This window comes from Seriola dumerili, unplaced genomic scaffold (genome assembly GCF_002260705.1).
Source record: "Seriola dumerili isolate Sdu_G_001 unplaced genomic scaffold, Sdu_1.0 BDQW01000513.1, whole genome shotgun sequence".
In the NCBI taxonomy this organism is placed as follows: domain Eukaryota; kingdom Metazoa; phylum Chordata; class Actinopteri; order Carangiformes; family Carangidae; genus Seriola; species Seriola dumerili.
In genome coordinates, this window is record NW_019174768.1 from 708,016 (window position 1) to 732,905 (window position 24,890).

At 46.5% G+C, this 24,890-nt stretch overlaps 1 protein-coding gene across 6 annotated transcripts; it reads left to right on the forward strand.

Moving 5' to 3' along the window:
- Positions 1-482: 482 nt before the first annotated feature.
- Positions 483-24,370, forward strand: LOC111235578 (target of Nesh-SH3-like). Of its 6 annotated transcripts, none has more exons than XM_022764064.1 (21): positions 483-737; positions 7,140-7,319; positions 10,703-10,771; positions 10,851-10,983; positions 11,577-11,758; positions 12,259-12,311; positions 12,848-12,887; positions 13,306-13,386; positions 13,681-13,755; positions 14,774-14,983; positions 17,472-17,537; positions 19,496-19,564; positions 19,670-19,792; positions 20,027-20,116; positions 20,217-20,426; positions 20,619-20,724; positions 21,364-21,443; positions 21,654-21,683; positions 21,774-21,932; positions 22,017-22,139; positions 22,272-24,370. In XM_022764064.1, the coding sequence occupies exons 1-21, from the start codon at positions 647-649 to the stop codon at positions 22,385-22,387; spliced, it is 2,286 nt and encodes a 761-aa protein (XP_022619785.1). In that variant the 5' UTR covers positions 483-646; the 3' UTR covers positions 22,388-24,370. The 6 variants fall into 6 exon arrangements, with proteins under 6 accessions (XP_022619785.1, XP_022619786.1, XP_022619788.1 ...); XM_022764065.1 differs by lacking the exons at positions 13,681-13,755; positions 14,774-14,983 and adding exons at positions 15,543-15,620; positions 16,117-16,317; XM_022764067.1 differs by lacking the exon at positions 14,774-14,983.
- The last annotated feature ends 520 nt before the right edge of the window (positions 24,371-24,890 follow it).

Consider the following 24,890-nt stretch of genomic DNA (forward strand, 5'->3'; position numbering starts at 1 on the left):
GGGACTGGAGCAGAAACATTATGACTTTCTCAGGTGAAGTGAAACTATAAAAACAGTAAGATGTGAATGTGTGAATATAAAGACGTTGAGAGATTTTCCTCAGAACATGTTGGTGCTTCTCTCTGATCACACTTTTGTTTTGTTGTTGTTTCCCCACAGCTCTGCTCAACCCGCTGTGTGACTGAATCATCAAGTGTCAAAGCTCGACTGGAAAACAACACATTAAGAAGAGGGAGAGTGAAGGAGGCAGGGGGGAGGGAGAAGGGGAGGCGGGAGGGGAGGGGGAGGGGGAGAGGTACGTGATGAAAAAAGCAGGGAGGGAGAGAAAATCATGTTTGAGGTCCAGAGAGAAAAGAAGGGAGGGCTGAGAGGAGGGAGTGTACAGTATGAGAGCACTCTATAGGGTTTGGTTGGCTGTACGGGGGTTGGTGATGTCATCCAGGCCCCGCCCACCTGCTGAGGCTATAGATGCTGGTGTTTTGGTGGTCCAACTCTCCACAGCGAGGACGTCCGACTGCTGAACAAGTCCTAAGACCGACCGACCGACCTTAGTGAAGTTGTCCAGCTCCTGGTCGCGCCTCATCCTTTTCACATCACCTTCATCTTCTTCATCCTCATCTCCTGCAAGCCGAAGCTTTGAGAGGTCATGGTGGGCGTCGCTCTCATCCTCCGAGTCGTCCTCCTGCTGCTCGGAGGGACGATTCTACTCAACGGCATCTCTGCACAGAGGATCAGAGGCAAGTGCTGCACACTGCATGAACACACACACTGAAGTCGAGGTGAAACATTAAGACAGAAAAAAGAAGGAAGACAGGATTTAAATAAGACTGGTGCAGAAACATGGTGCATGTGCAGACACCAGCAGGAATCTGTGAGACAGACAGTTTGCAATGAAGCAAAGATGAAAATAAATCAACAATAAAAGTGCAAAAAATCAGCAGGTGAAAAGGTGGAAATAAAAAAGTGGAGGAACAGTGTAAGATGGTGGAAGTGAAGCAGATGTTGCAGATGTGAGTGAGGTGCAAAGACTGACTGTAAATGTGACTTTAAAACTGAAATCAATATTTCCAGGTGGTGAACCTGTTTAAAGCCCTGTGTCAATAAAGTTTGATTGACATATGCATACATGTTATATATATGATCACATCTCCTGAGAGTGATGATGAAATGAGGTCTTTGGCGCTCTGAATCTCCCGTACGTGTCGGGACGGAGCTGGTTTTTGCTGACTCAGCTCTCTGCTGTTTTTCTTTGTGCTGAAACTGGAGTTTATGTTTGATGCATGTTGAGGTGGATTTGATGTTTGGCGTCGTTCTCTGGATCCCGCACACGTCGCTCAGGTGTTGCAGGCGGGTGTGTGTGGTGGGGGCGGGGCTAATTCATGATCTGACCTGTGATTGTTGTGCCTCTTTGAGCGTGTAAAGTTATGTAAGATGATAAAATCCCCGTCTTCAGAGGGAAGTGTCAGAGTGACACTGTGGTCGGAGAGGATTACCTCACCGGGCGAGAGACAGCCAAGAACAACAGAGAGAGAGAGAATTGTCACTCTTGATTTTTCTGTTTGTTTCTTTATATGGAAGTTTAGCACTGACAAAAACACTGAGTGAGCAAAACTGTAACGATGTGGTAGAAGAATAAAACTAATTAGAACAACTGAGTCTTTGTTCCTCTGTGTGAGGTTTTAGTTTCCTGCATCTGTTTTGTCACATTGTCTTTAATGACACACCCACATCCAGATGTTGGACTTCTCACAGTTTGACAAGTTCAATGAAAACACGTTACTTCAGCCTCAGGTCAGGTAACTCTGACTGTACGTGACGACCACATGACGACCACATGACGACCTCACAACCCACGTTTGAGAACCACAACCACATCGTTCATGTCTTCAGATGATTCAGTCAAAGTCAGTCAGCAGCTACAAGTAAAAGTCCTGCAGTTAAAAACTACTGACTTTACTGTTTCTTAGTTTAATTAATAACACCTCATATTTAATGAGGTGACTGTTAGAGCCTCTGCACACCTGCACAGGTGTTTACGCTCCTGATGACTGAGATTAAAATCACCTGTGTTTGTGCAGAGTTAGAGGAATAAAATGACTCGAGTGACTGTTATTCTGTGTTTCTGTCTCTGTTGAACTTCCATACTCGTCCAGTTTAGTGAAAAATGAGGCGTTCACTGTCTGTCATCTGTCCATGGTCCCACTGACAGAGCAGACGTACCCCCATGTAATCACACTGCCCAGCTGCACAAACAGCTGTCACCTGTGTTAGACACATACATGTGTGAACACAGAGCTTTATGGTCTTGGAACCTATCTCTCATGTGCAGCAGTTTGTCCTGAAGGTGGCGCTACAGAGAAATCAGTGGTCTGACTTGACCTCTCGGGGGCTCCAAAACACTTTATTCATTAACTTCCAGAACGACTCTCTTTTATTTTGACATTTCTTCTCCAACACAGGAAACATTGAAGCCACTGAACGCATCAATAGAGCATGTCTGTGTTGATCTGTAGGTGGCGCTAAACGAGCCCCTCCCCTTTGTTAACAAAGTGACGTGAAGAGTAACTGTAGAGTCTTTGAAAGTCTAACTGTAGAGTAGGTACTTAAACGCCTCTTAACTTTTGATAATTAACTGACATTCGGAGTAGTTGGAGCTAAACGAGCTCTTGGACTTGTTGTCAGTGCCCCCCCCCCCAGTGTTTTCTTTCCCTCCGAACGATAAAACCCCAGTGAAACCAGTAAAACCAGCAGCAGCAGCTCATTAGTGGTGAAATGAAAGGGCCTGTGCTGCGTCAGGGAGAGAGTTTAGTTTCCATCACAGTGTTTTACAGTTGGAGGTAATGAGACTGCTTACAGACACAGTCTCTCTGTCCTTAAAAGGAGGGAAACCTCCAACTCTCTCAAACAGCTCGTCACTCATTATAATATATTATCATATAATACAGAGCACAGCCTCACTCACCGCCTTGTTGAGTACTTACTGTGGTTCTCTGTAGAACACAGTGTTCTCGTGGTTCTCACTCGACTCGTGTTGTTGCTGGTCTTTAGTTCGGTTCTTTGCAGTTAAATCTGTGGTACTTTAGTTAGAAACTCATGTTTCGCTCGCGGATACGTTCTGTGGTTCTTCCGGTTCTTTTTATATTAGTTGTGTTTGTTCTGTCGACACTTTGCAGTTTGATGAAACTTTGTGGTTCTTTGTTGTAGTTTTATGTTTTTGTGGAGAAGTTTCTTTTTTTCTTTTTTTGTCATTTGTTGGTGGTTTGACACTTTGTTGTTCACTTACAGTGGTAGTTAGTAGTAGTTAGTTGGTAGTTAGTGGTAGTTAGTGGTTGTTAGTTGTAGTTAGTTGGTAGTTAGTGGTAGTCAGTGGTTGTTAGTGGTAGTTAGTTGTAGTTAGTTGGTAGTTAGTGGTAGTTAGTGGTTGTTAGTTGTAGTTAGTTGGTAGTTAGTGGTAGTCAGTGGTTGTTAGTGGTAGTTAGTTGTAGTTAGTTGGTAGTTAGTGGTAGTTAGTTGTAGTTAGTTGTGCAGTTGACAGTACATGGTGGTATTTGTACTTTGTTTCTTCTGGTTACTTTAGATTCTCGTTCTTTACTTGTGGTTCTTCTTCATGGGGCAGTTTCTGTTACTTCCTGTGTTTCTTTGAGGTTCTTTGTGTCTGTTGTTTTAGTGGCTGGTTTTAATTCTTTCTTTACTTGCTGTAACTCTGTAGCTGCAGCAGTATTTCTTTTTACAGCAAGTTTGAAGACAAACGAGCGTCATTAGATCCGTGTTCCTCTGTTGTTCCTCTGAGGCGTGCTGCAGCTGTCGGCCTCAGACACACAGTTAGCAGGGAGGACGTTCCTCTCCGTCAAACAGGAGGTTTTTTTCGGGGGAGTTGATGTCTTTCATGTCGGGGTTTATCCCTCCACTCAATCAGCTGCTGCTGGAAAGACTTGGACAGGCCGAGCGCCGCTGCCAAGAATGAGCTGCATGATTCCACATGTTCCAACATGCCCCCCCCCCTCCCCCCCCGCCCCCCCCCCACCGCCCACACAGCACAACACACACACACACACACACACACAGTAAAACCAACACTGGTGCGGTGATGGGGGTGGGTCCTCACAGCTCTGTTGGCTTTAATGCCTTTAATTAGAGCTGATTGTTTCTCTGTGCAGAGGCCTGAGGCGTCGCAGAAAGTTCATCAGTTTAACCACTGATTTCTTCTTCGTATCATCTCAAACTTGACGTGTTCTGACAAGATTAAAAATCATCTGTCTCATGACAATAATATCTTAATAGTATACAGATATACTTTATAATATCCAGATTAATATATAATTAAAACACTTATAATAATAAACCTTTAATCCAACATGGAGAACACGTCCTTAAGAAATTTACAGCTCTCTGCTGATGAAGCTCATAGGATGTGACTGAAAGCACAAGAGCAGCTGCTCACCACTGACAACTGCTGATTGTTTTGTCAGTTAATAATTGTATGTGATTGTGTTCACCTGCAGGAAGTCTGAGTCCACAGTGGGACTCGGTGAGAAGTTGAAATGTCTCCACACTGTGATGATGATTCAATCAGACACACATCCCATAATAACTCAGATCAGTGGCCTGAGATCTTCAATCCTTATCCATTAAGATAGATGTGATAAGAGCTAATTAAGTTAAATTTTAATTAAGTTTTCGGTTTCAGGATCCAAGGTTTCTTTGGCCAAAACCAGAGCAAACAGTCGAGCTTTAAAAAGACAAAGATCAAAAACATCAGGAGCTGATTTGACTGCAGTTAATAAGCTTCTCATGACGAGAGACTTTCCCACGAGTTTCCAGTGGTTCAGGAACCAGATCGGACGTTTGTGCTGTTAAAAAACAAAAGAAAAGCTCATGAACCACATGAAGGAGCCTCACATGGTTTGGAGGAACATGAAGTGTAAAAATCAGCTTCAGTCTCAGATGTGACAGAGAATGAACTGCAGATGAACTTTAACAGCTTCATCGTGTTTGAGTGGAGGTTGTTAAATGATGGGACACAGTCTGATAAACAGGCAGCTCCATGTTGATGTTCTGCTGAGTCACTTTCATGTGTTCAGACATTTTTATTCCAGTCTGTGTTCTCTTCATTGAGAGTTTGTGAGCAGCTCCTGTCTGCAGTGTATCATGATGAACTGGATCACTGTGACACTGAAGGAAACCTGGAACAGGACGAGGTTCTGCAGCGTGATTTCTCCTGGAGCTGAGTCCTCCTCGTCTTTGGCTGTCCAGCTTTTCTCCTCTGAGTCTTAGAAAAATAAAAAAAGTTTATAGTTCCTGAAAAACCCTGTGGGACTGAAACATTCTGTACTTGTTAAAGTTTTAAAAGTGGACCGTGACGTTGGGTATGAACCCCAGAGCATCAGAGGTCAGGTCAATCTGCTGCTGGACGCCCAACATGTTCATTAACTGTTTGACCAGAGGCGACGAGGGGAATCATAAAAACATTCAAAACAAAGGTATGGAGTCTGGTTTCTACATGAGATATCCATCTCAGGAGTTATGAGAGCATGAAATGAAATCAGAGCGTGGCTCTTCAGAACAGACTGTACCTTCAGACTGAAGGAGAAACAGCTGATAATCAACCAGAGGATCTCTTCAGGAAGCTTCATGTTCACACACAGGATCAGGAACAGATGTCTGACGACCCTGTTAACGGCACTAAAACACTAAACATTAAAACCTGCACAAAACATCATCATTAATACATAAATGATGCTTCAGATGTGTCGACGACAAAACAGATATGAATCACAGTTTAACTAGAGAATAAGAAACTGCAAACAGTAGAGAAACAACAGAGAACAGTAGAGAAACAGTAGAGTCGTTCCTGAAGCTCTGTAGTGGCGCCTGCTCCCTGGAGTCACAGTATTAGCAGCAGTATTTCTTGCAGCAATAGTAGCAGCAGTATTTCTTGCAGCAGTAGTAGCAGTAGTATTCTTGCAGCAGCAGTAGCAGTATTTCTTGCAGCAGTAGTAGCAGCAGTATTCTTGCAGCAGCAGTAGCAGTATTTCTTGCAGCAGTAGTAGCAGCAGTATTCTTGCAGCAGCAGTAGCAGTATTTCTTGCAGCAGTAGTAGCAGCAGTATTCTTGCAGCAGCACTAACAGTACAGGTGTGTTTGAGCAGGAGTCTTGATGTGACCTCAGCTCCGTCTTTAAGCCTCTGGAGCCAAAACAAACATCTGTGACTCCAACAGGAAGAGAGATGTTACAACACGTCCAGGATCCAGTGACTCAAATCAAACAAACCTCCTGTTCCTTCGTCCGTTCCCTCGGCAGCTGATTGGTCTCGTTTGTTAAAGTGTTTCTCTTGTAATTATCCACAATTTGTTCTAATGCGACCGGAGCGACTTAATTATGAGAACCAGAGCTCACTGGCACTACGGCAGGAATAACAACAGCAAAGAAAAACTCTGAAATCACAACAACGTGTGGAGGATTCAGGGAATGATTTCCAGATCCTCTCTGATGGAAACAACCTCACTCAACCTCTGTGGTGAAAGTCCAACATGTAACTGGTGACATGAAGCAGGAAGTAAAAACCTGACATTCGATAACTGGAGTTTTACATTCACGTGTTTGGAAAACTGAATTAAACCTAATTGAATTTATATATAGAGTATATATGAATAATAGTATATTATTGGTGAAGTGGTTTCAGGCTAGAAGCAGATTTTTGTCAGGAAAAGAAATTAGATAAAATATAATGAAAATAATTTAATGACATTTATGAACTTTAAAATCAAAATGTTCATATTTTAAATAAAATAATGAGAAACTGAGACAATGTTTTTTCAACCCCCAAATTTGACTTAAAATTTCCAAATTCTTTCAGTCTAATTTTAATCTGTATTTTAAAGCTACTGAATTTTCCATAGAATTTTATAATTAAATCTTAAAACTGTAAATTTTTACTTTTCAGTATTTCATTCTTTTTCTGTAGCATCTCATAATTTGAACTTTCTCTCTCGCTGCAGGTTTTGTTCTGCGTTAAAAAGCAACACTTTTCACAGGGATGTTTTATTGTGAAGGCAAAAGGAAGTAACCTGCCCATGTTCAGTGTGATGTTTGATACTTCAGGTGCATAATAAATGTTTGTTTACCCTCCTCCTCCTCAGTCCGTCGTCAGAACATGAAGGTCCGGATCAACGCCACCGGCGACACCATCATCATGAAGTTCGTGCGTCCGAGTCCCGACGTGAAGCTGGAGGGTTACATCCTGGGATACGGCAGCAGCATGTTCTCCAAACAGTTCATCCAGCTCCCGGAGAACGGACAGCCCTACGAGACCGAGATGGGTAAGATGGGCAGGGACGGGTCTCCATGGAAACAAATATAATATATTGATTATCATTTCAGTTCTGATTCATTGTTGAAACAAGTTTGGATCAGTCATCTTTATGTTGTCCTGTCTGGGCTTCCATACTTCTGCTGGTTCACACATATAAAAAGATTCTCTCCTGTGGGACTGAAGGTTTTTGTTTCTGTGTGTGAGACCCTCCACCCCCCACGTCTAAACCTCGGTACCCGTGGGAAACAGTGAGTTTCTGCAGAAACAGTTTTGGGGAAAACCAGAACATGAGACGAGTCTCTCAGCAGCAGGTGGTTCTGATCCTGTTTTTGAAGCTCGGCCAAGAATTTTTATCCCGTCATGACGCGGAAACGCTGAAAGTCGTGACGGTGTGATGTGTTTAAGGGAGCGTGTCATTGGCCACTGGGGGGGGGGGGTTCATAGAAAACCTGCTGAAAGTCGTCCTTCAACACCTCCCTCTCCAGAGACTCATGTTCTTTACACATTTCTGTGGTAAACGACTGCAACACATTGTTTTTGTCTTGTGGGTGTTTGACTCTAGGTCTTATCGTTAGTAGTGAGAGTCTGATTACTGCCATAATCAGGCTGGAGAGACTTCGCTGTGTCCTGGGTTGAAAGTGTGAAGACTTGGCTGCAGTCTGGTGGACAGGTCACCACCATGTGATCTCAGTGCTGTTTGTCTTTGCACACTGTAGCTCGCCTCTTACCCAAACGATGAAGATTTATTTAGTCTTTTTTCAATCTCATCAAACATGAAGAACGCCTGATTTCTATCTGTGAGAGTGGAGAGACTTTAGATCTAACTGTGGTAAAAGTGTCAGGACTTAGCTGAAGGTCGTGGTGGTCTCTTTTTCCCGTGTCCTTTTTTACTTTAGCAAAATAAACACCTCCAAGTTCGGCTGCAGTTTGGTGGACGAGTCACCAAAGCTTCTTCAAGTCTGATGAAAGGTGAGAGCATTGATTAGCATGTGTTAGCTCGTCGTCTTTCTGATTCCTGATGAAGTTTAAAGACTCCAGTTCTTTAGACTCTGAGTCAAACACCCAGAAGTGTGAAGTCTCAAACATCCACAGGTTATTTTATGATTTTTCTTACTTTTCAATGATGTTAAAAAAGTCAAAGTTTGGCTGAGCTTTGGTGTCAGATCACCAACAGCCCAAATGTCTGCTGTATATTTTATTTTCATACAAACATGGCTTCCCCATCTTCCTGTGTTCAAGCACTGCTGGGAAAAAGTCTTTCATGTTGTTAAACCCAGAAGAAAAATGTCAAACAGATATAAACAGTTCGTCTCAGGAGGAAGTTTGAGCTTTAATTTAATCACCGTTTCCATTTTCCTCGCTCGTCTCTCATCGCTGCCCCGAGGTCACCTGTCAATCAGAGGCTGGGGGCGGGGCTGTGGTGTCAAAGCTGCTCTTAAACACTTGATGGGGTGTTTACCCTCCTGGTTAAAAGCCTGAGCGGAGGACCATCCGTCAGCAGGAGGAGGAGGACGACGACCGCAATGTTGACTCTTTAATTCCCACGCCGCCGGTGGTTTTTGGTTTTTGGTTTTTTCAGCCATGAGACAGAAACGTGAAACTGCAGAGACGAGAAGCTTCACGGAGGTTCAGGTCTGAGCGGCTGAACACCTCGGGGTGACGACCGGCGATGACATCATCATAACGTCAGCATCATTTCAGCGAGTCATGGTCAAGAGGTCGTTTACCTGCAGTACAAACAGAGCAGGATACGTCCATATATGGTGGTGAACACCTGAGTTTTTGAAGCAGCTCTAACTCTCTACGATCCTTCACAATAAAAGCCTCCCTCCCATCACCCATATAAAACTAACTCACATTCATTATGATTGTTTGACATAAAGAGGAAGTGTTAATGAACAGCTGATCTCCGCAGTGAGTCCAGCTTCATTAAACTGGTTCCTGCTTCAGGTTTAATACAAGATTTAATGATAAATAACAACTTCAACAACGTTACAGTGAAAAGAAAACCTCTGAACTTTACAGCCACAAAAAACACTCAGCTATTAACAGGTGATTGACAGGTGATGGATTAGGTCAGGAGGGGGCGGAGCATGTTTCACTCTCAACCAGGTGAAGGGATAAAGAGGCTGTTGTTGCCACTTTAACCGTTATTCATCACCTGCAGCAGGTAGAGAGGACAGGGATGATGAATGAGTGAGGCCTTTATTGACTGTAAACATGAACAAAGGTCAAAAACATCGGTTCTACTGCATAGAACCAGAAAAAAAAGAAAGTTGAAGAGGAACAAGAATTCAAGACGTGTTTGAGTTCAAAGGTTATAATCATCACAGAACAAGCAAATAGAACCACGACGTCCAGGAAGAGTCACACCTGCAGCTGCAGAGAACCTGGAACCTAGAACCTGAGGGACGGGGACAGAGAGAGGACATGAGGGACAGAGTGAGGACATGAGGGACAGAGTGAGGACATGAGGGACAGAGGGAGGACATGAGGGACAGAGGGAGGACATGAGGGACGGGGACTGAGGGAGGACATGAGGGACGGGGACAGAGGGAGGACATGAGGGACGGGGACTGAGGGAGGACATGACGGACGGGGACTGAGGGAGGACATGAGGGACGGGGACAGAGTGAGGACATGAGGGACAGAGGGAGGACATGAGGGACGGGGACAGAGGGAGGACATGAGGGACAGAGGGAGGACATGAGGGACAGAGGGAGGACATGAGGGACGGGGACTGAGGGAGGACATGAGGGACAGAGGGAGGACATGAGGGACGGGGACTGAGGGAGGACATGAGGGACGGGGACAGAGGGAGGACATGAGGGACAGAGGGAGGACATGAGGGACAGAGGGAGGACATGAGGGACGGGGACAGACGTTGGACCCGGAGCAGAGAACCCGTTTGGATGAAAATCAGATTATTATGAAAGAAGCTGAGAGTGTTTTCACATGTGGATGTTTAAAGTGTCGTGTTGTGTTTCAGTCTCTCTGTAATCGTTCACATGTGTGCGTCTGCTTTCTGTCTGGGGGGGGCGGGGGGCAGGAAGGGGGGGGTGGGGGGGCAGTACCCACCATGACATCACCTTCTTCATCACGTTTCCATAACAGAGTCCACATTTCTCACATGTTTGTGTGGATGAACACGAGCAGAGGGCCTGAGATCTGAGACCTGGAGGTGGATCTACAGGTGGATCTACAGGTGGCCCTGTAGTCTGGATGGTGGTCTACTAGCTTTCATTATCCAATCATTAATCCAGAAGCCAAACCAAAGTCGAAAACCCAGTTCACTCCTCAGGTGTTTCTCTGAGGAGTGAACTGGGTCTGTGTGTCTGTCCTGAACCTCACCTGGTCTGATCCTGAACCTGAATTCACGTTTGCTTTCAGACGCAGAGCCCAAGTACCTCGTGGCCGTGCAGCCAATCCCAGTCAACGACGTGAAGAAACACTGCACAGGTACGCCCCGCCCACAGCTTCCTGTTAGGTCCCAGCTGCTGGACACCAGGTCTCACCCTGTCCTCACCTGTGTGCTCAGGTAAGGTGAACCTGGAGAAGCCTCTCCACCTGGTGATCGGCTCCGTCAGCCCGACGGCCGTGCTGCTGTCCTGGGGAAACTACCTGAAGACGCCGTACGAAGGCAACATCATGAACGAGTGTCTGGAGGACGGGTGAGACTCTGTGATCTGTGTGTCATCGTCAATCAATTACTGATAATCATGTGATCGATCATGTGATCTGTGTCGTTCTCATCATGTGACACATTTGTTGTGATTATGAGAAAACACTTGTCGTACCTGAGAACAGTCAGGAAGTTGATGTGTGTGTGATCAACAATTGATTATCGATCAGAAACGACACACCAGATGTTGATCTTCATCCTGAGACTCTGCTGCTGTGGTTGAGCGATGTTCTCTCGACCGTGACTCTCTCTCCTCCGCTCACACTGACACACAGTTTTTCCTCCAGTCAAGTGAGTTGGAGGCGGCGTTGGAAACGCTGACCCAGGCGTCCTCGCTGCTCTGGGCTCCTTATTAAAAGCTGAAGGGAGGGAGCAAACGCCAAAATGAACAACACCTAATGTGAGCAGCTGTTTCCATGCTGAGGTCACAGAAACCTCACGGGCTGAAGACCTGGCGTCCGATCCTTGATGTCATTCACATGTCGTACCTTGGCACCCAGAACGAGCAGGAGCAAGGCGCTAAACAAAGTAGTCTGCCCGCCCACCCCAACACTGTTTAAGACTTCTGTCCTCTGTCTGCAGGTTTTACACCATCCGCTACAGGGAGAGGAACAGGAAGTGGATTTACCAGACCTGCCCGACCAGCGACACGGTCATCGACAACCTGAAACCCAACACGCCCTACGAGTTCGGCGTCCGGTCGAACAAGGACGACCGCAGCGGCACATGGAGCAAAGCGGTCATCCACAACACCAACATGGGCAGTAAGACAGACCTCTACTGTAACTCACCTTCATCAGTCAGGACAGACAGTCCGTCAGCTGATCCGACTCTTAAACCAAAACGTTTTAGAAACAACAACTAAAGAAACCGACACCGCTCCGATTTAAATCAGGAAGTGTCTGATCACATGACCTTTCATAGATGCTCAACACAGCTGCTGACGCTCAGAGCTTCAGACATCTCAGCTCTGATCTGATGATTGACACAGTGAAACCTCAGGAACACGTGGTTGATTGCTTCTTTAGACGTGACATTTACGTTTTGTTTTTAAAGTCATTAAGACGATCGTCTCTCACCTGCTGAGTTCATGAAGTGCAGCTCGTCAAATACTTCATCTAACTTTGAACCTAGTCCTGGTCTGTCACGTCATTGTGTTAGAACCAGTGTTGTGTATATAAACATGTTTAAAACCTGGTCCTGGACCTGGAACGTCCTGTTGTCGACCCTGGACTGATTCAAACACCTTGTCTGGATTTCACAGATAAAAATGCACAGAAGCCGTACAAGCTGCGCAACCCCCTCGCCAAGCCCATGGTAGGTGACCTGCTGCATGTCCGTGAGTGTGAACCAGCCTGATCTGTGCGTCTGTCACCTCTGAACCAACATCTACACATTTAGTTCATCTACTGGGGATATAATTAATATTAATATTAATAATAATGTAATGTCAAACCAACCTCACACACGCCTCACTTCCTGTGGCCTCACTTCCTGTTACATGTGTGTAGTGACACACAGCTCCCAGCAGACACACAGCCTGACAGGTGTGTTCTTCAAAGGTCGAGGTCGTGTTAGTCTGCACGCTCAGCTCAGAGACACTAAACATACTTCCTGTTTCAGAGCCACATGATTTATAATAAACATTATTTAGGTTTATCTAATCTTAACATCTTCATACTACATTACCCATGAGCCTCAGTGGCTGAATTATGAACCAAAACTGATCCAAAAATGCAAACTTTATTGAAATGTCAGGTTTTACAGCCCTTCAGTTTCAGAGTCTCTGATTGGATGCTTGAGTCATGTGTTCATGTTGTATGAGAGTCTCAAGTCAGTGTCTCTGTTTCCAGAAACCTCATGGACCTCACACTCTGTTCCCGCCTCGTCCAGGTGAGTCACCTGTCAGGGAGTCTGGTGTGTTCAGTCACATCCACCTGCTTCAGGTCACACACACTCACACACTCTGTGTATATATATATAACACACACATACACACAGCGGTGTCGGAGGTCAAAGGTCAAACAGGTCCAGTCACAGAGACAGAAAAGTCTTGATCAACCAATAACTGATCGATTAACTGATTGATTGACAAACCGTTTGTTCTGATATGGAGCAGATCTACCAAACTACAACTGTTCCTGTAAATGACCTTTGACCCCACTGGACTGTGACAGAGTTCATACAGAGTCCTTCTGATACTGAGTCACTCAAGTACAAATGTGATGATGAACATGTGACCTGAAGCTGCTGCACACACTCACACTGTGTCACCTGGTTTTACTTCCTGTGACCTGTCGACCAATCACAGCTCTGCACAACCGGACGCAGCCTCGACTTTCTCCTCCGCTCAAAAACCCAGGTTTCTCCGGAGCTCCACGCACTTCCTTTGGTGATTATCTCTTCTCCTGCCTTCGCCACACACACACACACACACACACACACACACACACACACACTCTCTCTCTCTCCCTCTCTCTCTCTCTCTCTCTCTCTCTCTCTCCTCTCAGGGCTGCAGACATGTTCACATACGAACATACGAGGGTTCGACTGACTGTGAAACTAAACATGAACTCTAATATTCACAGAAGAAGAAGCATGTTGAACTTCACATCAGTCCAACCTGTCACCTCTTTGTTGTCCCTCTTCTTCTGCTCTTATAAACCAGTTGTATTCTGTCCCACAGCGCCACCTGAGGGCCAGCAGGAAACATTCCCTGTGCGCGGCTCTGCTCAGCCTCACTGGCCTCGTGTGTCACTGGGTAACGAGACAGACGCTCTTTTCTCTCCTAATCATCGTCCAGCTTTTATCCGCAGACAGTCTTTACCTGCTTCGGCTGAGCCTAGTGCTGCACCTGGGAGGGGGGGCGGGGTCTGGGACGTGCAGCTGTTGTGATTGGCTGCATGCTAGCATGCTTTGAGCCCAGTTAGAAAGTCGATCCGAGGTGTGGAGGTGACGTCAGGTGATACGAGTAAGTTCACTTTGCCCCGCCCACAGGGGCTACGGCCGCGGCTCGTGTTTTTCCAACCTGCAGCGCACGTGTCGGCCATGATGCTTCATCTGTGCACTCAGCGTCTTCTTCTTCCTCTTCTTCTTCTCTCCCTAAAATAATCTGCTGTCCTCTGCATCCCCTCTGTCCTCTCTCTCAGCAGCCACAGATCTGAGTTCAGTCTGGAACATCTTAAATATCTTTTCAATTTATCAGTGAGTAACTGACAGAGTCTCCAGCCTTAACGAGTTCCTTTAGTTCAACATTCAACATTTACTCTTCATAAAAAATCTCACATTTTTATGAGTTTCAACTAAATGTTGGCAAATAATTTCCAGTTTCCAGACTCTGAGTCTTTGGAGACTAAGTTTAGAAGTTTAGAGTTAATGAATCTGAACTCGTCCTGGTTCAACTCAAACTTCACTCATGAATTCTAGACACATGAACCAGTTTATTATCCACTCACACTTCCTCTGTCATCATCCACCCCTTCATTCCTCTGTCTGTCTGTCTGTCTACCTGTCTGTCGACCTGTCTGTCTGTGTTGGATCAGTCTGCATGTCAGCCAGTTCAGACGCAGACGTAGTTGGACTTTCCCTCCAGGGAGAGACAACACAAGTCGTTCTGCAGAGTCCTCACACTCCTGTCCCCTGTGTGTGTCTGTCTCTTCACAACAACAATGTCTTCTGGACTTTTCTGTGTTTCTACGAGGTACGAGATTATGGGACCAGAACCTAGACCTAAACCATCAGAGCCCATGATCACGTACCTCTCTCCTCTCTCGCTCCAGACAAAGGAAACTCGGTTAAAAACGACACCAGCCGACCGACAGAGCCTCCTCCTCCTGCCCTCCCCCGACACCTACCCACCAAAGCCCCCTCTGCCAACGCCACAGCCTCCCCCCTTACTAAATTATCCTCCTCCTCCCGTGGTGACTGGCTTCAGGGGCAGACTACTAAGGCGCCCACTAACGCACCTGAGAAGCCTCATAACCCTGCTGGTAATTTCCACCTCCCGACTTCCCTGTTTCATTGTGTGTGTTGTGAAGTTTCTGGCCTTGCCATCTCCAAACCGTCCTCCAGAGTTGTTTCTGAAGCGTTGTCTGATGTGATGAGCACTGTTAACTGTTAATCTGCTGACAGATAAAATGTGTAGACTTCACTGTTGTTTTATATTGTGGAGTAAGAGATGGTGGCTCTGAAAACCTTCCCTTGAACGGTTGACGGTTGGTGGGAAGTTTCTCTGTAGATACTGCTCAGCTGCTGTCAGTTACCTTCTGTTTTACATCTGGAGAGGTCGGAGGTTAAAGGTTGGAGGTGTTAATTCTCCACCTTCAACCTCTGATAAAATAACCAGGTGTTAGTGAGACAGGTCTGTGTCTTCCTGTTGGACCTTCACAAATATGACGGTGTCGTCTGCAACAGTCGAATGTTTTGGTATGAAGAAGCTTCAGGCGGTGGTCACCTCTAACGGTCACTTTAACCCCGCAGGTTGTGGACCATCTCTTAAAGCGACATGTCTGGCTCTTTGTGGTGCTAAACCTTCTTTCTCCCTCACAGCTTTCGGCAAATCACAGGATGGATCGTCGCTGCTGAGAACAGCTCTGGCCAATGAGAGGGCCAAAGCTAACAGCTGGGGTAACAATGACCTCATGACTAGCTTCCTGTGCGATCAAAGCCGGTCTTGCTCTCTCTGTCTTTGTCTGCTGTTAATCTGCAACCATCTTGTTCCCTCGAGCTTCCAGTTAAACTCGCAGCTCAGTCTCCGTCCACAGGAATGGCTGCTCGCTCCGGGAGTTGCACACATTTCATCCAACATGGCGTCTGACGTCTGCATGCGGCGCACAATCTTACAGTCATGGTTGTTTCATCACACCTCATCAGCAGCTTAAATGACTGTGGTTTCCCAAGATTGTGAGCGCTTAAAGACTCATCCTGATCCCATCAAACTCATCTGTTAATCTCCTGCATCAGTAGTGTTGATAATCAATGATATTCACTGTACTGGTCCATTAGAGTCAGAACCTCCATCACTAACATCACCGCTCAGGGCTGCTGCTCGCTTCACTGGCAACTCAAAGATAAAGGAAACCAGACTGTAACACAGGCCTTGCAACTGTTTTTGATCTTTTAGGTCAAGGCAGCAAAAGAAATCTGTCCCCGTCACTGCCTTTGCAGACCTACAACCCAGCAGCTACCCCGGTTGCCAGATCCATGAGGCCTGCATCAAGAAACCCCCTCTTTCCCCTCTCTAACAGCTTCAGACAGCCCCACTCTTCCTCTAGACCCAGTAACTCGTCCCCGACCTCCGGGATACTCGGGGGAAATCCTCCTGGTACCTGTTCTTTACTCTTCTTCTCTTTCTGAGTCTTCTCTGTCCTCCTGGCCTCCTGAAAAGCCTGGAGGGAAATGTTGATAACATTTTCTTGAGTTGCTCCTTTGTGCATCTAAAATACGAGTTTGAACATTTGAGGATCATTTTTGAATCACTTCCAGAGACGTTTCCTGGACAGTATCTGTCATTAATTCAAATGTAATCAAGTGTGACCGAGAGAAGATGTTAGTCAGTGCACAGCTGATCATGAACAGATATGAAATTCAAATTAAAAGCATGAGGTTTCTATTTAAATCAGTCATTTAAAACCAAGTTGAACTCTGAACTTTGTCCCTGTGAGCAGATCCAGTCCTGGTCCGTGTGGGTCCATTAGACTGAATGAACTGACTGTTTTAATTAGTTTGACCTAGTCATTAATGATTCAAATGAGAATAATAATCACAGTAATAATCCTCAGATTGATGTTCAGCTCCCTGTGTTTGGATCTCAGCTGGAGTTTACACCTGATCTGAGATGCTTGGATCTACAGGTATTGAGTTTTACCTGTGGCACCAGGTGTAGTTGAAGGTCAAAATGATGAATGAAACAAATCAGTATGTTGGAGGCACAAATAAAAGCAGGTGTTCCTTGCTGACACCTGTGGTGTGCAGCTCAGGTGTCAGCTCTTTGTGACTGGTGGAGTTGAACACTGAGGTGAAGCTGCTGCCTTCACTGGTTGAACTCGTGTGTTTTCTTCAGCCTGTTGTTTCTGACTGTCACAGTGTTGGCTGCTGAAGAACCTCACAGCTGAACAAGCACACAAGTTCATCCTCCGCCTTCACCTGAGGTCTGACTGTGATCACACACCTGAACCTCCGTCTGTCTGAACGTCAGGGTTCAAATCTCATGTTGATGAGAAGTTACACAACACATTTCCTCCTCAGTTAATGTTTGAAAACCTGGCTCTGACCTCTGTTGAATTTCAGGTTGAGCAGAGTTGATCTATCTGATGGGTTTTCTCTCACTTTATTTCCTGTGTCTGATGCGGTCACACGAACATGACCTCCTGTTCCGTCCTCACGTCTCTGAGACGTCTCAGGTGTCGTGTCGGAGACGTTCCTGAAGACTCGTGTTCCGTCTCTTTCCCTCCATAACGCTCACTTCTCTCCCCACAGTAAACGGACAGCCGCACCGGGGCATTTCCCCGCCCAAACCTGCCTTATGGTCCCGACCTCGACTGGGTAAACAACGACTGTCTGTCTGTCTGTGTGTCCTCATTAACCCTCCAGTCGCTTCCGCAGCTCCTGTCGGTGTTTTTGTCTCCATCCATCCTGTGTATTAATACGTTCATGTTCATCCCTCCATCGGTCTGTCCGTCCTCCTGCCTCTGTGTCCCACATGTCTCTGTCTCTGGTCCAGCTTCTGCAGGTCTTCAGCTTCTTCAAATAATCAACTGGAGCTTGATTATTTGACTTGGTTACATAAGTCCAGGAGCAGCAGCAGATTATGTCACTGTGTCCATGTGGTGGTGGGTGGTGGTGGGGGGGTGGTGGGGGGGTGGGGGGTCTGTCTTTAAACCCGTGTGGACCTTTAGTCAGACCCAGAACCCTACAATCCTTTAATGTTCCTGACTCCTGAAGCTCGTTAGCAGCTAGAGACGTGACCTCACCTGTTGTGATGTTTATGTCACTGTGTGAATATGAAACAGGTGAGACGTATCACCTGGTGTCACCTGTCTGTCAGTTCAGTCCTCACAGTCTCTCCTACAGGCTGACACAAGGAAACAGCTACAGCTAACGAGCTGCTCCAGAGTTCACCTACATTCATTAACACAGACGAGCTGTCAGACAGACAGACAGACAGACAGACAGGTGAGGTCTGGATAAGGTGAGGGTGACACCAGGTGGAGGTGACCATGATGATCCTGCAGCTGGTGTCGTGGTGTTGTTGGTCTTGTTGGCTGGTCACAGATCAGTGTTTGGAGTTAACTTGGTGTCTCCCACTGCAGTCAACAACTCTCTGCTGGAGGACAAGACATCTGAACGCCCGGATATGTTTGGTCGCTCGGGTCCCACTGTCCAGGAGCAGTTTTATGGTTGGTAACGGCATGAATCCCGCCTGTCTCGCCCGTGCCGCGTGCTGACTGGCGCCAACACTGCATGGTTTGGCTGTGAGACGTCCAGAGACGGATCTTTAGCAGGACCAGGGAAGAAAACGGCGCTTTGCCAAAGGCTGCAGCAGAGCCTGTGGAAAATACTTTGTCCTGTTGGAAAGTATGTGCTGTTGTGATGGTGAGCTTCTCTGTCAGAACCTCACTCTGCCCAGCTTTACGCTTTTTGTCGCCACAGAAATTCACACAAACTGTTTCTAATTAGGGTTAGAAGGAGCTGCTGTATGGACTGGACCGGCGGGTCCGTGGTCCACGTGCTTCAGCCTCTGCTTTTTGCTTGATTGCAGCATCGTGAGCGCCGTGAGCTTCAGACATGTTGCTGCAGAGACGCCATGTTTAGAGAAGGCCTCACGCTAGCAGGAAGGCATGGCGTGCAGCGAGCAGGTCTCATCAGAGGGGAAACCGCTGTTTCCTTCTTGTTTCAGGATTGTTTGTGTGTGAAAAGGGAAAATCAGACCAATATTTATTTTATCCCTCCTCCTGCTGTAACCACGACAACAGTCTCCTGTAAAGCTGTAGGTCTAACGGCTCCATGTTGCAGAATAAAGCAGGCGGCCTCTGCCTTCACAGATTTACACGGGCTGATTGAGAGGAATGTGTCTGTGTTGTTTCACGTTACCAGCTAAATGTTTCAGGCCTCCACCATCTTTCATCTTCCTGGCTCGGCTTTATTCCATTTAGTTCTGGACCCGGGTCAAGTCACTGATTGTGAGGAATTTTGGCTCCGACCTAAATGAGAGAAAGCGGGCTGTAATTGGCTGCAGGTTCTGGGCCTGAGCCCGGTGGAGCTGGTGGGATTACAATCCATTGTTGGTGTTTTCAGGTCAACCTGCTTGGTATCAGGTTGTTCCTCAGGAGAACACGAGGGTTCCAGGAGATTAGAGAGCACCTAGCTAGAAAAGCTCCTCTCAGCCTGACGCTGGTTCACACACATCTGTTCTGTTCTGACTGTTTCCCGTGACTGTGATGTCACTAGTTCTCTGCCCGCACACGTCAGCTTCAGACGTCTGATGTGTGTTGTTGTTCCAGGATCCCCGGCTCGTCCGTCCATAACCATCAACAAGAGACCCAACCTGGTGGGGAAACCTGGAGAGACAGGTGAGACTGTTCTCCTGGTGGATCCTACCAGCCAATCACAGCTCTGCTCTCTCCCTGAGGTCAGGTGATTATCAAACACATTCTTGTTTTCATGTGTTCCCTCAGACAAGGTGAACAACTTCAAGACGGATAAGTTGCCGGTCCTGAAGTCCAAACTCCCTCTGGTCACAGCCAAGCCCTCCAAACAGGAGCGGAGACAGACCACCACGGCCACGCCCACCACAGCAGGTAAGGTCATTTTAATGAAGTCTGTTAAACCAGACCTGCATCATGTGATCATGTGTGATCCACCATCTTTGGTCCCTGATGACTCCTCCCCAGTGCTGATGTCATAAATGCCACATGAGACCAAAGACATTGACTCAAACAGAGTTTCTGTCCAGGCATAAAAACCATGAAAAAGCAGGTGTGTGACCACCTGATCTGTGACCTCATTCATGACCTGTGAGTTTCTCTCCTCAGCCCCTCGGCAGGAATCCTGGGAGGACTCGGACCTGTTCAAGTCACAGCCCACGTCTGATGTCGACGCCATGGGAAAGAAACGATTCGTGGGTAAGTGGAGGCAGAGTCCGCCATGCTGGAACTGTAACTGTGACTGTACAGGGAGTTAACACCCCCCCCTCCCCCCCCCTCCCCCCTCCTCCTCCCACAGCGCCTCACGTCGTCTACCAAACGGGCAAGAGGCTGGAGGAGCCATGCTCCATCACCTCCTCCCTTAACTACTTCCCCGAGGACGAACCCAGCGAGACCAACGTGACGGCTCCGCCCAAGAGCGCGCCCTCCAACCTCACCGTGGTAACAGTGGAGGGATGCCCCTCCTTCATCATCCTGGACTGGGAGAAAACGGACAACGACACAACAGGTACGATAGGCCACGCCCCCCAAGTTCCTCAGTCTCGTTTGTTTTCAGCATCACTCTGACATCAGACGACCTCTGACCTGAGGTCGCCTCATGAACAAACAGGAAACACAGTGTGGAGGTGTGTCCTGTGTGGACAGACACTGATGCATGTCACATGACTCTGACCTCTGACCTCTGTCGTCCTCTCCTCAGAGTATGAAGTCATCTCCACCGCTAAAGGACCTGACGGCGAGCAGGTTTCCATCCTGACCACCAACCAGACTCACACGGCTGTGGAGAACCTGAAACCTGAGAGCAGGTAGGTCTGAGGGGGAGGAGCCAGGACCAGCCTGTGGTCTCAGCACTTCCTGTTGGACACGTGTTTAAAGAGTTCATGTCTGGAACCTGAACACATGAATTTGGGGCGTTGGTCCGAGTGCAGTCACTGTGTCATCAGGCCTCCGTTTTCATGACAACATCTTCATTCATCTCGTAAAGTTCTGGTCTGAGCGGGGACACAGGTGACGGGTTTGATGATGATGTCGTTTCATTGGTTTCTGTTTTATTCTGAACCTGAAGTCAGTTCATCGGAGCAGCTCTCGTCCTGCGTGCGTTCACATCTGCTGTTTCCCGCTCACACGTTCAGCTGCTCAAACATGGCATCATGGCCAGGCGCCATTTGTCCGTCACAAGTATTTGGTGTGAAGGAAGGTCGACTGACGTCTCGGTCCAAAAGCACTGACCAGTCACAGTGGACGAGGCAGGAAGTAATCAGATTACTCCTCCTACACGAGTAAACGTACCAACACTGTAAAAATAAGAAGAATCAGGTCACATGACTGCATTATTCTACTGTAACCACAGGAAGTGCTTTTATTGTGGTAAAGGTGTATGTGTGAGCACCTTGTTGCCGTGGCAGCCGGTTGTTGATGCTGTGGATGAATTGTGTTTGTTGTAGTTATGAGTTCAAGGTGAAGCCGAAGAACGAGCTGGGCTCAGGTCCTCCCAGTGAGCCGGTGTCCTTCAACACAGAGTCAGGTACTGACACACACACACACACACACACACACACACACACACACACACACACACATCTCAGAGTCCAGAGCTTTTATTTTGAAAGATGTGTTTACACCGTTTGATAGAAGTCAGATGACTGCTTATTTCCTGAATATTTTCAGAATAAAGTTCTCTCTGATTAAAGTGACTAGCTGTCAGTTGTTAAAGCTGCGTCTGTTCTCTCTTCAGCCGACCCTCGGGTGAGCGAGAACGTCTCAGGTGAGCTTCAGTCACACACCTCACCTGTCCACACCTGTCCACACCTTTCCACACCTGTCCTCACCTGTCCTCACTTCTCCACACCTGCAGGGAAAGACGCCATCTGGACCCAGTTCCCCTTTAAGACAGACTCGTACTCCGACTGCCACGGGAAACAGTACGTGAAGAGGACCTGGTACCGTAAGTTCGTCGGTGTCCAGCTGTGCAACTCACTCAGGTACAAGATCTACCTGAGCGACTCTCTCAATGGTGAGTGGAGACACCGGATCCATCCAATCAGTGCAGAGAGAATTTAGCCAGGTACTGATCCGCCTCTGATCACTTCCTGTTCAGGTAAATTCTACAACATCGGAGACCAGACCGGCTTCGGCGAGGACCACTGTCAGTTCGTGGACTCGTTCCTGGACGGGAGAACCGGCAGACAGCAGAGAGCCGACCAGCTGCCAACCAGACCCGGTAAACAGAGTCAGCTGATCACAGTTCAGGTCGCAGCGTTAGGGACAGACACAGCTAGCATGGCTAACGTAGCATCAGCTGTTTCCTTGAACTGCGGAGCAGCTGAGTCTCACCTCTGCGTCTCTGTCCCAGGTTACTACAGAGCCGTCCGTCAGGAGCCCGTCCACTTCGGACAGATAGGAGGACACTCCCACGTCAACTACGTCTCATGGTACGAGTGTGGGACACCCATTCCCGGCAAATGGTGAACGGGTTCCACCCCAGAGCGGTCCTCAGACGAGGGGGGAGCGGTCGCCCAGGCTGGGACGGCGACAGCAGGAGGAGGATCTTCACCCAGTGCTGTAAAAACATGTACAGGACAATACTCGTCAGGGAATTTGTAACAAGAGAGCATTTCAAAAATATGTAACAGCAAACGTGCCTCGTCTTTACTATTTATCAAGCAACAAGGCGACAGTGATTGCAGAGCAGGAGGGTCAAACTCACGCTAGACATTTTATTTTGTGTTCAGATAATGGGAAGCTGGCTCCCTGGATTACTATTTTCATAACTTGTGAGATGTTATTTATCAAAAGGTCTTTGATTACATTTCTTCACGAGGGCCACGGGTGACATGTCCCGGGATTCTTGGTGTGTGATGATGATGTTGTTTTCCTGTTGATTTGCATCATAGAGTTCAACTGTAGAGTGAGACGTGTGACACCCGTCCTGCTCCACACTCACAGGAACTGTCTGCTGCTGGTGGCTGAGACCAGCTCACCCAGGTGGACTCGCTGGATTTTATTGTTCTTATTCTGCCTCATGGATGTCACATGTACATTCACTCAAGACCCTGAAGAAGATGTAATTTCACATGTACGTGACACATGTACATGTTGATGAATCTCTGCTGTTTGTTGGACATGGGGCTGCAACCATTCTCTTTATTATTGATTGATCTGCAGATTATTTTCTGGATTGAACGAAAACGTCAGGTGATGTTCTCTCATGTCCAAACTCAAAAACATGGAGTTTATTATCATGTAAATCTGATATTTGAGAAGCTGAACCATCATTTCTGCAGGTGGTTGATCTGTTGGTGCAATGGTTGCAGCTCCTGGAGATTCATGTTGATCATTAAACACAGTTGTTTTTGGTGCTTCAGACTAACGCAGGTCAGTGAGACGTGGACACAGCGGGGGCCTGCAGCCTCACACAGGAAAGCAGCTGTATAGCACCAGGCTTCTACACTTGCAATTTGCACAACAGAAATGTATTTATATGTATATGGAGAGAACGTATTTTTTCAATACATTTTTGCAGATGCATTTCCCTCACCTTGGCCTTTGTTTACTGTACTATAATGTGCTCCTCCTCTTCCTCTTCCTCTTCTTCTTCTTCTCTCCCCATGCTGAAGCAGATCAATCAAAAAGAATACTGAACGAAGCCCTTTCTTTATTTCACCAAACATGAAGTAAAGATCCTCTGAACCCACTTCCTGGTGGGTGTGCCAGTCATGATTAAAGTAGGGCTAGCTAAGTTAATGAGGGTAAAGCAACGGCTAATTGTTTCCATGGCGATCAGGCTGACTATCCCTGATCCAGGTCCTGGAAAGGAACCATGTGAAACTTTTACATCAGGTTCTTTTGTTCATAAAATTTGAACCGTCATAAAATATCTGGCTAGCGAACCAGATACTGGTAACAAATGGTTGAACTAACTAACCAGAAATATCTGGATAACTAAGTCCTGGATATAGTCCCATGGTAAGGTCAGACAGATGTTAGTTCAGATAAAACTAATTATTCTGACAGAGGTGGAAGACTTTTCTTTCTTCCAGATGAACAAAACGCATTTTCCTTGAATTGTATGTGACTGAAATGTCCATGAAGTGTGGTACGACAGGAGCTACGAGCTAACATGCTAACTGTGTTTTACACTTGTCTATTGTACCACACTATAAACGCTCCAGGGTTATGGAGGCAGGGTTCACTATCTAAAGCGATGCAGGGCATTTTCTGATTTCTCCACATGTAGCTCAGTCTCCTGAACACAGTGAACTTTAACCTTTAACCTTCAGCTGGAGCCCAGACTGTACTAAAGTATAGACCCCATCATTATAAACCAGGGACAATTGAAAACACAGGAGAGTGCTGTATGTACGTTAACATGAGGCTGTGCTGTTGATGTTTTTCTACATACGTTTATTTCTATATTGATTTTTCAACAATAAAGAAGTTTTGATTCCTTTTTTAAAACGTCTGTCTGTTATTTCTTCCTGCTGCTTCTCACGCAGCTTGTTCTCATTCAGACTGAAACCGCACTGATTAAACAGGACAAGTTAAAGTGCTGTAACGTTTTTCCAGAGTATGTCTAATTGGTTTCATCCAGAATCATCTGTCCCTGCAGTTAAACGTCCATGTTCACTCTTCAGACTATGTGGCATAAAGATAAGTTGCCATTTATTTCATTATTTTTTTATTCTTTCCTCATGTGTTGGGGATAATTGTGCCACAGGTTTTGGAACTACAGCCCCCAAAATGCTTTGGATAAACAGGAAGTATGTTAGTGAGTGAGTTGTTACTTTTCTCTAAAAGATAAATAAATAAAATAAACTTTTTCTGAATTAACGAGATAATTATCTTGTTCAGAAGGAACATGACTTTTTCCTCTTCTTTTTCTCTAAAACAATAAAATAAATCCTGTATTATCTCGTTAATTCAGAAAAACAGAGCAGAATAATTATTAGTACGGAAGTGTGATGTAAAAATC